Source organism: Cnephaeus nilssonii, assembly GCF_951640355.1.
Source record: "Cnephaeus nilssonii genome assembly, chromosome: 19".
Classification (NCBI taxonomy): Eukaryota; Metazoa; Chordata; class Mammalia; order Chiroptera; family Vespertilionidae; genus Cnephaeus; species Cnephaeus nilssonii.
The window spans coordinates 1292440-1306431 of record NC_137090.1 but is presented as its reverse complement, the minus strand read 5'-3'; the positions used below and the strand labels follow the sequence as shown (position 1 = coordinate 1306431).

Genomic DNA, 13992 nt, shown 5'->3' with positions numbered 1-13992 from the left:
AGCAGAGCAGTGGGATTCGGGACCCCGGGGAGACAGAGGGGACAGACACTGCTGGTTCCCAGACTAACCCTCTCCCAGTTGCAGCCCAGCCGCAGGGGGCACGCGAGGTCCCGGCAGGCCCGCATGACCCCTCTCTGCCCTGGTCTGTTTGGGGGTGTCTGGAGCCCAGGCCCCCGGGGCGGAGAGGCCGGCTGTGGGTGGCTCCTGCTGGCGTCTCAGCGCCGTCTCACATGCTGACTGCAGGTCCAACAGCGACATGGCCCACATCCTGGTGCAGAGCCACGCGCACCGCCCGGGGGAGGGCTGCGGCGCCGTCCCGTTCGGCTGGCGGATCCGTGACTACGTGGAGGAGCTGTGGGTGCAGGCGCAGTACATCTCGGCGGCCGCAGGTGCCCGGGGCTGGTGGGCAGCAGGCCAGCCCGCTCGGTCCTCACGTGACTTCCTGGCCAGGGCTGGGGCTCGGCAGGTGTCGGCGGCCACGGGAGCACAGGGCCTGCGTCGGGGCGGCTGTCCGGTCCCTCCCGAGCCCGGCGCCAGGCTGTGCTGTCACACGCCGAGTGATCAGCCGTCAGCGTCCCAGGAAAACCAGCATTGCCCTCTTCATGACCTGATCTTTGCTTTCCTTTTCCTTTTTTAAATATGTTTTTATTGATTTCAGAGGAAGGGAGAGAGAGAGAGAGAAACATCCATGAGGAGAGAGAATCATGGATCGGCTGCCTCCTGCACGCCCCACACTAGGGATCGAGCCCACAACCCGGGCATGTGCTGTGACCGGGAATCGAACCATGGCCTCCTGGTTCATAGGTCGACGCTCAACCACCCAGCCACGCCAGCTCGCCTAAAATAATCTTTCCAAACTTGACGTAAAAGTACTGCCTTTAAGAAATACAGATCGAGCCCTAGCTGGTTTGGCTCAGTGGGTAGAGTGTCGGCCTGCAGACCAAAGGGTCCTGGGTTCGATTCCGGTCAAGGGCACATACCTGAGTTGCAGGCCCCTCCCTAGCCCAGGCCCTGGTCGGGGTTCATGCAGGAGGCAACCAATTGATGTGTTTCTTTCACGTCGATATTTCTGTCTTTCTCTCTCTCTTCCACTCTCTAAAATCAATGGAAAAATATCTTCAGGTGAGGATTAAGAATAAATAAATAAACAAATAAGAAATACAGATTGAGCCCTGGCTGGTTGCTCAGTGGTTGGAGCGTAGTCCACAGAATGAGGGTCTCGGGGTCAATTCCTGGTCAAGGGCATGTACCGCGGCTGCAGCCGGTCCCTGGCCCCTGTTGGGCCTGTGGGAGACAACCAATGGATGTGACTCTCACATCGATGTCTCTCTGCCTCTCCCTCTCCCTCCATCCCTTCCCCTCGCTCTAAAAATACCCTCAGCTGAGGATTAACAAAAACAAAGCACCAGCCGAGGCACTTGAAGACGAGGTGACTCTTGTAAGCAAGTGCCCGCCACTCTCGCTGAGCAAGCTGGGAGCAGGAAGGAGATTTCTCTGTTTTGGGGACACCCCCCCCCCTGCTGTGCCAGGGAGCAGGCCACCTGGGGCACCCGGGGGCAGGCCTTTGTGGTTGAGCAGCAGGCGAGCCCCGCCCCTGGGTCCCTGCGAGGCCCGCCCTCTGCCCGCTGGCCAAGGCCCTGGCTTGGTGTCTCAGGTCGTCTCCTCCCTTCGGGGCTCGTGAGGCCATTTGTGAATGAAGTTTTTAAATACCATATTTTCTGGTGTATAAGACGACTTTTTAACCCAGGAAAATCTTCTCAAAAGTCGGGGGTCGTCTTATACGCCGGGTGTCATCTTATAGGGCGGGAATATCCCAAACTATATTTTACCTGGAAATGTTGGGGGTCGTCTTATATGCCCAGTCGTCTTATACGCCGGAAAATACGGTATATTTTATTGATTCCAGAGAGAGGAAGGGAGGGGGAGAGAAACATCAATGGTGAGAGAGCCCAGCTGGCGTGGCTCAGTGGTTGAGCATCCACCTGTGACCCAGGAGGTCACAGTTCGATTCCCGGTCAGGCACGTTCCCAGGTTGTGGGCTCCATCCCTAGTTGGGGGCGTGCAGGAGGCAGCTGGTCCATGATTCTCTCTCATCATTGGTGTTTCTATCTCTCTCCCCCTCTCCCTTCCTCTCTGAAATCAGTAAAAATATAGTTTTTTAAAAATTAAGGGATTATCATGGATTGGTGGGCCCACCCCAGAGGTCGTGCCCCAAGCAGAGGGAAGGGGAGCGTGGCTGGCCCTCACCCTGACGCTCTGGGCCCCTCCGCAGGACCGGCACCGGCGGGGAAGCTGGAGGAGATCTTCCGGCAGACCCCGCTGGGCCGCTACCTCGCCCGGCTGCGTGAGGAGGAGCGGCGGGAGCTGCTGCGGGCCTACCTGCGGGACTTCCTGGTCCTGACCATGCGGGTGTCCACGGGGCCAGAACTGGAGGTGAGTGCTGCCGCTGGGCCACGGCCGGCTGTGGACACGGTGCTGCGGTCTAGGGGCCCCGGGGGTGCCACACAGCCCCCCACCAGCCCCTGGAACTGCTGCTTCTCAATGTTCAGTGTCTCTCAGAGAAGTAAACATTTAACAGCCATCACGGGGTATTGACAACAGCAGAAACGTCCGTGGGAAGATGGGACTTCTTTTAAACCTCAGTACAGCGAACAGGAAAGGGACCTATTTGAGGAGCACATATGACCGATATGATTAATCAAGTATGCTTAGGAATCAATAAGGAAATCCTCTTACTTTTAAAAATGAAAGTTATGCCTGGCCAGTGTTGCTCAGTGGTTGAGTGTCGACACATGAACCAGGAGGTCAGGGTTCGATTCCTGGTCAGGGCACATGCCCAGGTTGCAGGCTTGATCTCCAGTGGGGGGCGTGCAGGAGGCAGCCGATCCATGATTCTCATCATTGATGTTTCTCTCTCTCTTCTTTCCTCTCTGAAATCAATAAAAATACATTTAAATAAAATAAAGTGTGTCCATGTATCTGTGTGTAACTGCATGTGTTCTGTGTGTAACAGTGTCTGTGTAACTGTGACTGTGTGTGTCCTGTGTGTGACTGTGTGTGTAACTGTGTATCCTGTGTGTAACTGTGTGTGTAACTGTGTGTGTAACTGTGTGTCCTGTGTGTGACTGTGTGTGTAACTGTGTGTCCTGTGTGTAACTGTGTGTGTGTAACTGTGTGTCCTGTGTGTAACTGTGTGTGTAACTGTGTGTCCTGTGTGTGACTGTGTGTGTGTAACTGGTGTGTGAGGCTCAGACACACCCTGAAGGCCTGTCTCCCCAGCTCCTGCAGATGGCCCTGTGGTCCTGTGTCCAGCAGCTGAGGGCAGGCAGCCCCGAGGAGCCCTCCCTCCCGTGGGTGCACCGGGCCTACCAGCACTTCAGGGTCCGGCTCCAGAACTTCTCCAGGATCCTGACCATCCACCCCCCAGTTCTTGATAGCCTGGCCGCAGCCGCCCGGAGCCAGGACCCGGCCAGACCCGAGATGGTAGGCCCCTATGGGAGGCCTGAGCAGGAGGGCGGGCCTGCGGGGCTGGCGGCCGCTCCAAAAGCTCCAGCGAGGCTCCTGCGCGGGGCAAGTGCCCGCCGCGTCCTGGGCAGCGAGGAGGGGCTGCCCGCCGGGCCTCCAGCCTCCGGGCCTCCGGGCCTCAGAGCGTGGGACCTAGAGCCGCGAGGGGGCCGAGCAGCGGCTGAGTCCCCGCTCGCCCCGCAGATCCTGGACGCCTGGGCCGCCGTGGCCTGCACTGAGCTGCTGACCCGGGACCTGCTGAAGCCCAGCCCCCAGGCGTGGCTGCGGGCGGTGAAGAGCCTGGCCGTGCCCCTGGAGCTGCTCTGCTCGGAGGGCTACGTGCAGGGGCCGGCGGGCAGGGCCGGCGACCTCATCCGCGAGGTCAGGTGAGCTGGCTCAGTGGAAGGAGGACCAGGGACACCCGTGCAGGGCGGGCAGGGGCGCGGGGAAGGGAGGCGGGCACCGGAAAGGACCCCTCGCAGAACGACAGGGTGGGGGCACCGTCCTGTGCTGGGCTTACGGGCGTGGGCGCAGCGGGACTCACCAGGCACAGGCTGGCCCAGCATGTGCCACGCGACGTACGTCCCCAGGGCCCAGGGGGAGACCAACACGGTGGGGTCGGCCCACAGCACGGGTGCACTCTGGCCCGCCTCCGCCTGGCCGGTCCCTCTCCTCCCCGCCCCCGTGCCCCCAGTCTCCCTCCGCCCGCACCCGGGCCGGGGCCGTCCCCACTCGTGCCCCTCCTGGCGTCGCGGGCTCCGTGGTCAGCTGAGCGGCCTCCCTCAGGGGCCCGTGGACGCGCATCTTCTCCGTGGCGCTCTTCGTGGAGCACGTGCTGCTGGGGACAGAGGACCACTTGCCCGAGCTGCGCGCGCTGGTGACCGACTGCGTCTTCTCTCTGGACAAGGTGAGCGGGCGCCGCGGGCAGGCAGGGTCCCCGTGTCCAGCGGGAGTGACCGCGGCGTGGCCTCCGCTTGTCTGCAGGGCGCTGTGCGCCTGTCAGCGCCGCAAGGTTGTCTGAAGTGCAAAGGGCAGCGACCTCCCCGCACAGGCCCCCGGGCTCGGCGTGGTCACTGCTGGGTCCTGGGCCCTGTCCTCAGTGCGGTCCGAGCGGATCCCGGCCTGGAAGCCACGTGCCGAGAAGGGGGAGGCGGGGCTCCGCCAGGACCCCCAGGGGCCGCACACCAGCCCCCCACCACCACCACCACCACTTGCCAAAAACCGGGACCATTCTAAAAGCCCAAGAGCAGAAATAGGGACGTGGTCAGCTGTCATGGTGCGGGCAGCTCCCCGGGGAGGCCTGCACGCAGCGAGGGAGCAGGCGCGGAGGGACACCTGGGGGGGCGCTGGCCCTGCAGCTGGACCTGTGACCTGGTGTCTCTAAAGCGATGTTCCCGCGCTGGTTTCCTCGGGCTGGGCGGTCGATACACAGTGGTCCTTACATTGTCATTAAAGTTTGAAATCTTTCGTGGGAGGAGGGGTTAGACCTTAAAAACAGGAAGAGGAGCCCGGCCAGCGTGGCTCAGTGGTTGAGCGTCCACCTATGAACCAGGAGGTCACAGTTCGATTCCGGTCAGGGCACAGGCCCAAGTTGTGGGCTCCATCCCCAGTGGGGGTGTGCAGGAGGCAGCGGATTAGTGATTCTCTTTGATCATTGATGTTTCTCTCTCTTCCTTCCTCTCTGGTAAGATAGATAGATAGGTAGATAGGTAGGTGGGTGGGTGGGTGGATGGATGGATGGATGGATGGATGGATGGATGGATAGGTGGATAGATACATAGATAGGTAGGTAGGTAGGTGGATGGATGGATGGATGGATGGGTGGATGGATAGGTAGGTAGATAGATGGATAGATGGAAAGATAGGTAGCTAGGTAGATGGATAGATAGGTAGGTAGGTGGATGGATGGATGGGTGGATGGATGGATGGATGGATGGATGGATGGATGGATGGATGGATGGATGGGTAGGTAGGTGGATGGATGGATGGATGGATGGATGGATGGATGGATGGATGGATAAATAGATAGATAGGTGGGTGGGTGGGTGGATGGATAGGTAGATAGATGCATGCATGCTCTGGCCAGTTTCTCCCAGTGGTTGGAGCATGGCCCATGGACTGAAGGGTCTGGAGTTCGCTTCCAGTCAAGGGCACGCACCTCAGTTGGGGGTTCAGTCTTGGCCCTGGTCAGGGCGTGTGTGGGAGGCAACCAATCCATGTGTCTCCCTCACATCAATGTTTCTCTCTCTCCCTCCCCCCTTCTCTCTCTCCTCCACTCTGTCTGAAAAATCAATGGAAAAATCCTGGGGTGGGAATCAGAAAGCATGCGTTCCTCTCCCAAAAGCAGCACCGTCACCAAGAGCATTTGGGATAGTCACACACACACACACACACACACACACACACACACACACACGGGGCCTCCCGCACAGGTGTCCGCCGGCTGGCAGGGTGGGCGTCAGCGCCTGGCCTGGCTGACCCGCCCTCCTCGCTGCTGACCCTCCCGGCCCCTGCCTTGCCCTCCAGTGTCTGCAGGGGAACTCGGACATCAAGACGCTCCTCCCGTTCTCGGCGGTGATGGCCATGCTCTGTGAGTGTAAGGACCGGGCCAGCAGGACCTTCGCCCGGTGAGCTCCCCAGCAGCCCCGAGGGAGGGAAGTCGGACCCTCTGGGTTCCTAGCGTCTCCCCGCCGGCATCTCCGAGCCAGCGCTCACCGCCGCCCTGGGTCCCAGGTTCGGGATCCAGCCGTGCCATGTCTGCCTGGGCGACCCGCGCAGCCCCGTCTGCCTGCCCTGCGACCACGTGTTCTGCCTGGACTGCGTCAGGCAGTGGCTCACCGCAGGGCAGATGGCCTGCCCCCTGTGCCTGACGGAGCTGCCCGACGGCTTCTCCCCCGCCGTTTCCCAGGAGACGAGGTAAAACACTTGCCCGGCCCTGCCCAGTGTGGCTCAGTGGATAGAGTGTCGGCCTGTGGACCAAAGGGTCCCGGGTTTGGTTCTGGTCAAGGGCATGTACCTCGTTGGCAGGCTCTTCCCTGGTCAGGGCACATGCAGGAGGCAACCAATCCATGTGTTTCTCTCCCATTGATGTTTCTCTCTGTCTCTCCCTCTCTCTTCCGCGCTCCCTAAAAACCAATGGGAAACACCCTCGGTGAGGACGAGCAACAAAAGGAAAACCCCCTTTTCTCTCAAGGAAGCCTTTCCTCCTTTGCTGCCGGCACTGAACCCGAACCGGGAGCCTGCTCACCTCAGGCCCGGGGTGGGGCTGTCCCGGGAGATGGGCCGTCTAGGGCCTGGTGCCTCAGAATGACCGTCTCCCCAACACACACGCTGAAGCGGGGGGCAGTGACGTCAGAGGTACCCAGGAAGTCAGGTCCCAGGCAGCGTCCAGAGAGGCCGCGATGCCGGAGGGGGAGCCTGCGGGCGGCTGTTGAAGTCCGCCGGGGGGGGGGGGGGGGGGGGGGGGGGGGGCTTAGAGGGAGGGCTTGGCGTCCTGCCCTCCGCCCGGAGGGGCGCGCCCGGGCCTCTGGGACCTGTGTAGGCTGTGCGGTGTGTGGCCGGCTGGTCCGACGCTCCGTGTTCCCGGGAAGGGGCAGGAGCTCGCCTTTCCGGCCCGGCGCGTCGGGGAGGAGATGCTGCATCTCCGTATTTAAAACCGAAATGCCGGCCACGCCCACACACGGTGCGTGGAGGGAACCTGGCCGTCCAGCCTCTGACCGAGGTCTCCCGTCCCCAAGGGACGCCATCGAGCGGCACGCCCGCTTCCGCCGCCTGTGCACCGGCTTCTTCGTGGACCTGGTGTCCACCCTGTGCTTCAAGGACAACTGCCCGCCGAGCAGGGACGTGGTCCAGGCGCTGCTGGGCCTGCTCTTCGCGGAGAAGACGCTGCTCCGAGACCCGCCCCAGAGTACGGGCTTCCTGTCCGCGGGGGGAGGGGGGGGGCGAGGGCCATTTGTACATTCATTTTATTTTTGTTCATTTTTTAAAAAATATATTTTTATTGATTTCAGAGAGAAAGGGAGGGGGAGAGAGAGAGAAACATCGATGATGAGAGAGAATCATGGATCGGCTGCCTCCTACACGCCCCCCACTGGGGATCGAGCCCCGCAACCCGGGCATGTGCCCTGACCGGGAATCGAACCCGTGACCTCCTGGTTCCTAGGTCGATGCTCAACCACTGAGCCACGCCGGCCGGCTATTTTTGTTCATTTTTTAAAATATTTTTTATTGATTTCAGAGAGGAAGGGAGAGAGAAATTCTCATCAATGATGAGAGACAATATTGATTAACTGCCTCCTGCATACCCCCTACTGGGGGTGGAGCCCGCAACCCGGGCCTGTGCTCTGACTGGGAATTGAACCTGGGACCCCTCAGTCCACAGGCCAGCGCTGAACCACTGAGCCACACTGGCCAGGGCCCGTTTGGATATTTGTAACATCATTGGTGGGCCACTCAGCCCAGCCTGTGAGCCAGGCCACGCTTCCAATCCCGGTCAGGGCACAGGCCCGGGCTGTGGGCTCGGTCCCCAGTGGGGGGCGTGCAGGAGGCAGCTGACCCATGATTCTCTCTCATCATAGATGTTTCTCTCTCTCCCCCTCTGAAGTCAATAAAAACGTTTTAAAAATTATCCACTTAAACATGAACCTGCTGTATTTGGTCACACATTGAATTAGCTCGCCCCTAGTGCCGCGGCAGGGCCAGACCGAATGATGTTGTGCGGCCCACGTGCCGGGCGTCCCCACCCTGGCGTGCGCCTCACAGTCCTCCTCCCACCGACTCTCTGGTTCAGGCCACCGTGAACACACCAAGTCTCTGTCCCCGTTTGACGACATCGTGGACAAGACGCCCATCATCCGCTCGGTGGTCCTGAAGCTGCTCCTGAAGTACAGGTCAGCGCAGCGGCCAGCAGCCCGGTGCTTCTCCTCCTCCTTCTCCCCTCCTCCCCTCCTCCCCTCCTCCCCTCCTCCCCTCCTTCCCTCCTCCCCTCCTTCCCTCCTCTTCCCCTCCTCCCCTCCTCCTCTCCTCCCCTCCTCCCTCTCTTCCCCTCCTCCCCCTCCTCCCCTCCTCTTCCCTTCCTCCCCCTCCTCCCCTCCTCTTCTCCTCCCCTCCTCCCTCTCTTCCCCTCCTCCTCTCCTCCCCTCCCACCTTGGCTCTCTCCCTGTGCCCAGTGTCCCCGCAGGACCAGTCCCTGTTGGGGAGGCTCCTGCGCTGACAGAGCCTGCCCTTCTGTCTGGGTCAGGCGTGTGTTGGCCGTTCCCATGCATGACGCATGGCAGACACGGGTCAGCACGGCCACAAGGCCTTGCTGGGGACCAGAAAGGAGGGGGCGGGGAAGAAGGCCGGGCATCGGGACCCAGGGGGTCTCCTGAGTCAGGGGCCTGCGTCTGATCCCGGCCACAGGTGTGTGATGTTTAGGGAGATAACCGGGACCCCCGCACCCTCGCTGTCCCTCTGCGTTTTATTTCAGCTCCTACACGCCTGTGACTCTATCAATGGACAGAGAGGCCTGCGGGGTGCCAGAGTGCTCAGTTTTATTTTTCATTTATTTCATACACACATATACACATGTGTATACATATATACACATGTATGTACGCATATGCACATGTATATACGCATGTACATATATGCACATGTATGTATAACATGTATATACGTCTATGTATTGATGGATTGATTTCAGAGAGGAAGGGAGAGGGTGAGAGAGGAAAACATCAGCGATGAGAGAGAATCATGGACTGGCTGCCTCCTGCACGCCCCACGCTGGGGATCGAGTCCACAACCCGGCATGTGCCCTCACTGGGAATGGAACCGTGACCCCCTGGTTCATAGGTGGAGGCTCAACCCCTGAGCCGCGCCGGCCAGGCTGTCTATACTGTGTGTGTGGGCAGACGGAGAGAGAGAAGTAGGAAGGTGACCGTGACCCCCCCACCCCCGCTGTCCCTCTTGGAATTTGGGGCTGAGTGGGCAGGGGCGGCCTCTCCCCGCAGCTTCCCGGCGGTGAAGGACTACATCCAGGACTACCTGTCCCTGCTGGAGCGGAAGCCGTTCCTGGCCAAGGACAAGACGGAGCTGTACGTGCTCTTCAGCAGCTGCCTGGAGGTGAGCCGCGGCCGCGTCTCGTTCCCAGACCCCCGCTCCTGAAAACCCTCCCAACGCCGTTTTCGTCAGTGAAATGAGCAGAAGGGTTCCTAGCGTAGTGGTTAGAGCTCAGGCACCCAAGGGTCATGGTTCGATGCTGGCCAAGGGCATGGACCTGGGTTGCGGCTTCGATCCCCAGCCCTGGCCGGGGCATGTACAGGAGGCAGCCAATCGATGTTTCTCTCCCTGCCTGTGGCCCTCCTCCCTCCCTGTCACCCTGGAAATCCGGGGAAACGTGCCCTCGAGTGACGATCACGAGGAAGGAAACAAGCAGAGCCCCGCCCTTTCCCGTCCGCCCCAGGACTCGATCCAGGAGAGGAACAGCGCGCTCCCCGCCCGGGACGAGGCCACGTGCCTCAGGGAGGACGGCCAGTTCCTCGGGGCGTGTCTGCTCAGGGGGCGCCGTGGGGACCCCGCCCCGGAGGCCTCGGTGGAGTACCTGCAGGAGATGGCCCGGATCCGCCTCTGCCTGGACCGGGCCTGCGAGGTCCTCTCCGAGCTGCAGGGAGGCTCAGGCAAGTCCCCCGCCCTCCCTCCCCGCGGCTCAGAACCCCAGGACTAGGCAGTCGGGGCCCAGGCCCTCGGGGTCTGCCCAGGCCGAGGACGGGGCTGCGATGCCCTCAGCCCGGCGCTGAGCGCGCTCTCCGTGACCCGCAGAGCCGGCCGAGGCGCGGCGGCAGTTCCTGCAGCAGGTGGAGCGCTTCTGCACGCAGAGCGGGAACGACTGGTACCGCGTGTACCTGGTGCGCAGGCTCGCGAGCCGCCAGGGCATGGAGTTCGTGCAGAGCTTCCTGCGGCCCGGCCACCCCGCCCAGTGGGTGTTCCCCCAGGAGGTCCTGGCACAGCAGGTGAGGAGCGGGTGGGCCACACCTCCGGGCACCTCTCGCCCGCCGGCCCCCTCCCTCAGGGAAAGGCCTGCGTCTGCCGGGCCAGGGTCTCTGTGCTCCAGGGACCCCGTCCGCCGGCCGGCCGTGACCTTCAGCAGCCGAAGGAGAGAAAGGGACATGCGCCCGCGGCTGCTCGTTGCGGTCCCACAAAGCTGGTTCAGGCAGCCAGTCGCTGGCTCTGCACATCGGTCTCTCTCCCCCGCCTCCCTCCCACGGGAGAATGCCCTCGGGTGAGGGTGTGGACGCAGCACCGGGGAGAGCCGGGCAAGGCTCCGGGCATTGCCTCCTGGGCAGCGACGTTCCTGCGCTTGTGGGTGAGGCCTCGCTGCCCTCGGTCGGAGCCCAGAAGCCACGTGGGCCTCGGCCTCAACATGTCCGGTCCCGTGCAGAAACGGACACGCCCTCGCTGTCCCTGGTTAGAAAGTGGCACTAGGACCCTGGCTGTTCTTACTGTCGGTGCTGCTGTGAGGGGGCGCCTCCTCGCCCCACACCCCCCTCCGTGCACCCAGCCCTGCACTGCTGCCTGGGGCCAACCCGGAACCCCAGCTCTGCGCCCCTGAACCTGCAGTGATGACCTGCTTCGTGCCTACACACACGGCTCTCTGCTGAACCTCCCCCCCCCCCCCCCCCCCGCACCATGGCGAACCCTGTGCTCCGGGGGTTGCAGGAGGACCTTCGGGGCCAGATGGACCGCTACCTGGTGCACGGGCTGGAGTACAAGGCCGTCCGCGACGCGGTGGGCAAGGCCGTCCTGGAGTGCAAGCCCCCAGCCATCACGGCCGCCCTGGAGGTAGGACGCTAACCCTGTCCTGGTTACCTGGGACGTGGCAGGGGAGGGGGTGTGTGTGGCGGGGGCGCGGAGGGGATGGCGCCGGCGTCTGCGAGGAGTCAGTCCTGCGGGTGCCGACTGTGGGCGCCCCTGGCCCTCGCTGCTTAGGGTGAGAGCCATGCAGGTTTTTGGAATCTCGTCTTTATATATATATTTTTAATTTTTAATATGTTTTTATTGATCTCAGAGAGGAAGGGAGAGGGAGAGAGAGATAGAAACATTAATAATGAGAGAGAATCATTGATCAGCTGCCTCCTGCACGCCCAACACTGGGGTTCGAGCCCACAACCCGGGCCTGTGCCCTGACTGGGAATCAAACTGTGACCCCCTGGTCGATGCTCAACCCCTGAGCCCCGCCAGCTGGTCTAGAATCTGGTCTTTAACGTGTTCTGGGCTTCCTTTGTGGGCCCCGTGCACCCCGGAGTCAAGCCAGGGAAAGAGGGGGCCCTTCCTAGGCTCGGGGCGAGTTTTGGGGACCATGACGTCGGGAGAAGGGACGATGGTGATGGGTTCCGACACGAGGCCTCTGGCACATGCGCACGGAGCTTAGCGACTGACGGAGCTCGCGGCCTGGGCGTTGTCACCCTGAGGTGGCCCCTCGGGTGCAGGCTGCAGGGTCTTGGGGAGTCTCCCTGCCCCTCATGGTGGGGGCCCGGGGTGGCGCTGACTGCGCTGCCCAGCCTCCCTGCCCTCCTCGCCGCAGGCCTGCAGGGGCTCCCGGACTCACCAGGCCGCGTACCTGCTGCTGGCGCTCTTCCGCGAGGTGGCCGTGCTGTACCGGGCCCGCAACGCCCACCTGCACCCCAAGCGGGAGGTGAGTGCCAGCCTCGGGGCTGGGGCGCGGCCCCAGGGTTCAGAGGGGACCGTCTGAACAGAGTGACCGTCACAGACACGCCCTGGCTGTGTCACAGGCTGGATCCCGCCCCCGGGCTGCAGTTCATTCCTCGGCCCCGGGGGGCGTGTGCAGGAGGCAGCCAGTCAATGCGTCTCTCTCACGTGGCGTCTCTCCTTCCTCTCTCCTCTCCCCCCACCCCCATCCTCCCACCCTCCCTTCCATTCTCTCTAAAAATCAGCGGGAAAAGTATCCTCACTTGCAGATTAACTACAACAAAAAGTCACCATCACAAAGCACGCCCTCCCGCTTCATTGGGGGCGCACCCTCTCATACGGGGGTGGGGGGCTGCTTTCTGTTCTCCCCAAACCTGTTAGAATTGCAGCTACAACTCGGGCAAGAAGGTACGCGCTTGGGCCGGTAGGCATGTGCTGTTAAGATGGCGCGTGTCTGCAGAGCGAACCTTTGGGCACACGGCGTGCTCCTCCTCGTGTTTTAACGGTGAACCCCGTTCTCCCGTCAGCAACTCGAGCCCCTGTGCAAGTTCATCGAAGAAAGCCAGACCCTGTCCTCAGACGTGAGACCTTTTGCCACAGCCCTTGTGACCAACGCTCTGCCGCTGCTGAGGACCGCGGGGCCCGGAGACGGCGGCCTGGCGGGCACGGTGACCGAGCTGGCCGTCCACGCTGCTGCCACCCTCCTCTGCGGGCAGCACAGGGTCTTGGAGCCCCTGAGGAACTTGGCCTTCTCCCCTGCCACCATGGCGGTAAGACTGCCCCCAGCCTGCGAGGCTGGGTCCACGGGGCTGCCACGCAGACCGCCCACGCACCCCATCTGTGCAGGGGACTGTTGAACCCAGTTGTGTCCTCGGTCCCCGCTGGCCTGCGTCTCACCCCATCCCTACGTCCACAATGTGGGGAGAATCAGGCCTCGCCCTCTGTTGCCATGGAGAGCTGTTAGTTGCCTTTTTCTTTTTAACATATATATACTAGAGGCCTGGTGCATGAAATTTGTGCACAGGTAGGGTCCTAGGCCTGGCCAGCAATCAAGGCCAACCTGTGGGGTGACTAGCGGGGTGATTGGGGGGCCCCCGCTGGCACCTGCCTTGGTAGCCTGGCACCACCCACTGGCCAGCCCCGCCACCGCTAGTCTCTTCCCTCTGTGGGGTGATCAGGGGCCCCCACTGACACCCGCCTTGGCTGGCCTGGGGCCTGCAGGCAGCTCTTGCATTGAGTGTCTTCCCCCTGGTGGTCAGTGTGTGTCATAGCAACCGGTCGTTCCGCCATTCGGTCAACTTGCATATTAGGCTTTTATTATATAGGATATTTTTAAATACGTTTTTATTGATTTCAGAGAGGAAGGGAAAAGGAGAGAGAGAAACATCCAGGATGCCCTAGACCAGCGGTCACCAGCCATTGGTCTGTGAGGTCTGAAAGGTTGGCGACCAAAAGTGGATAGAGTGTCGGCCTGTGGACTGAAGGGTCCCAGGTTCACGTCCAGTCAAGGGCATGTTCCTCAGTTGCAGGCTTCTCCCCGGCCCGGGCCCTGGTAGGAGGCAACCAATCAATGTGTTCCTTTCACATGGATGTTTCTCTGTCTTTCCCTCTCTCTTCCACTCTCTCTAAAAGTCAATGGAAAAATATCCTTGGGTGAGGATTTAAAAATAACAATAATAAATAAATAAAACTTTATTTAAAAAAAAAACATCAATGATGAGAGAGAATCACTGATCGGCTGCCTCCTTTGCACCCCCCTACTGGGGTTTGAGGCATGTGCCCTAATGAGGAATCAAACCCAGG

The 13992-nt window shown here is 61.3% G+C and overlaps 1 protein-coding gene across 5 annotated transcripts in view; it reads left to right on the top strand.

Annotated features, from left to right (window-relative positions):
- RNF213 (ring finger protein 213) overlaps positions 1-13992 on the top strand; it is an 87732-nt gene that overhangs the window by 54257 nt on the left and 19483 nt on the right. For all 5 annotated transcript variants that reach the window (XM_079797876.1, XM_079797877.1, XM_079797875.1 and 2 more), the window contains 15 exons: positions 244-389; positions 2273-2433; positions 3280-3483; positions 3709-3890; positions 4291-4411; positions 6031-6131; positions 6238-6420; positions 7242-7411; positions 8294-8393; positions 9495-9606; positions 9947-10160; positions 10303-10493; positions 11200-11322; positions 12065-12175; positions 12717-12959. In XM_079797876.1, coding sequence (XP_079654002.1) covers positions 244-389; positions 2273-2433; positions 3280-3483; positions 3709-3890; positions 4291-4411; positions 6031-6131; positions 6238-6420; positions 7242-7411; positions 8294-8393; positions 9495-9606; positions 9947-10160; positions 10303-10493; positions 11200-11322; positions 12065-12175; positions 12717-12959 — 2362 coding nt within the window. The remainder of the gene's footprint in view (positions 1-243; positions 390-2272; positions 2434-3279; positions 3484-3708; positions 3891-4290; positions 4412-6030; positions 6132-6237; positions 6421-7241; positions 7412-8293; positions 8394-9494; positions 9607-9946; positions 10161-10302; positions 10494-11199; positions 11323-12064; positions 12176-12716; positions 12960-13992) is intronic.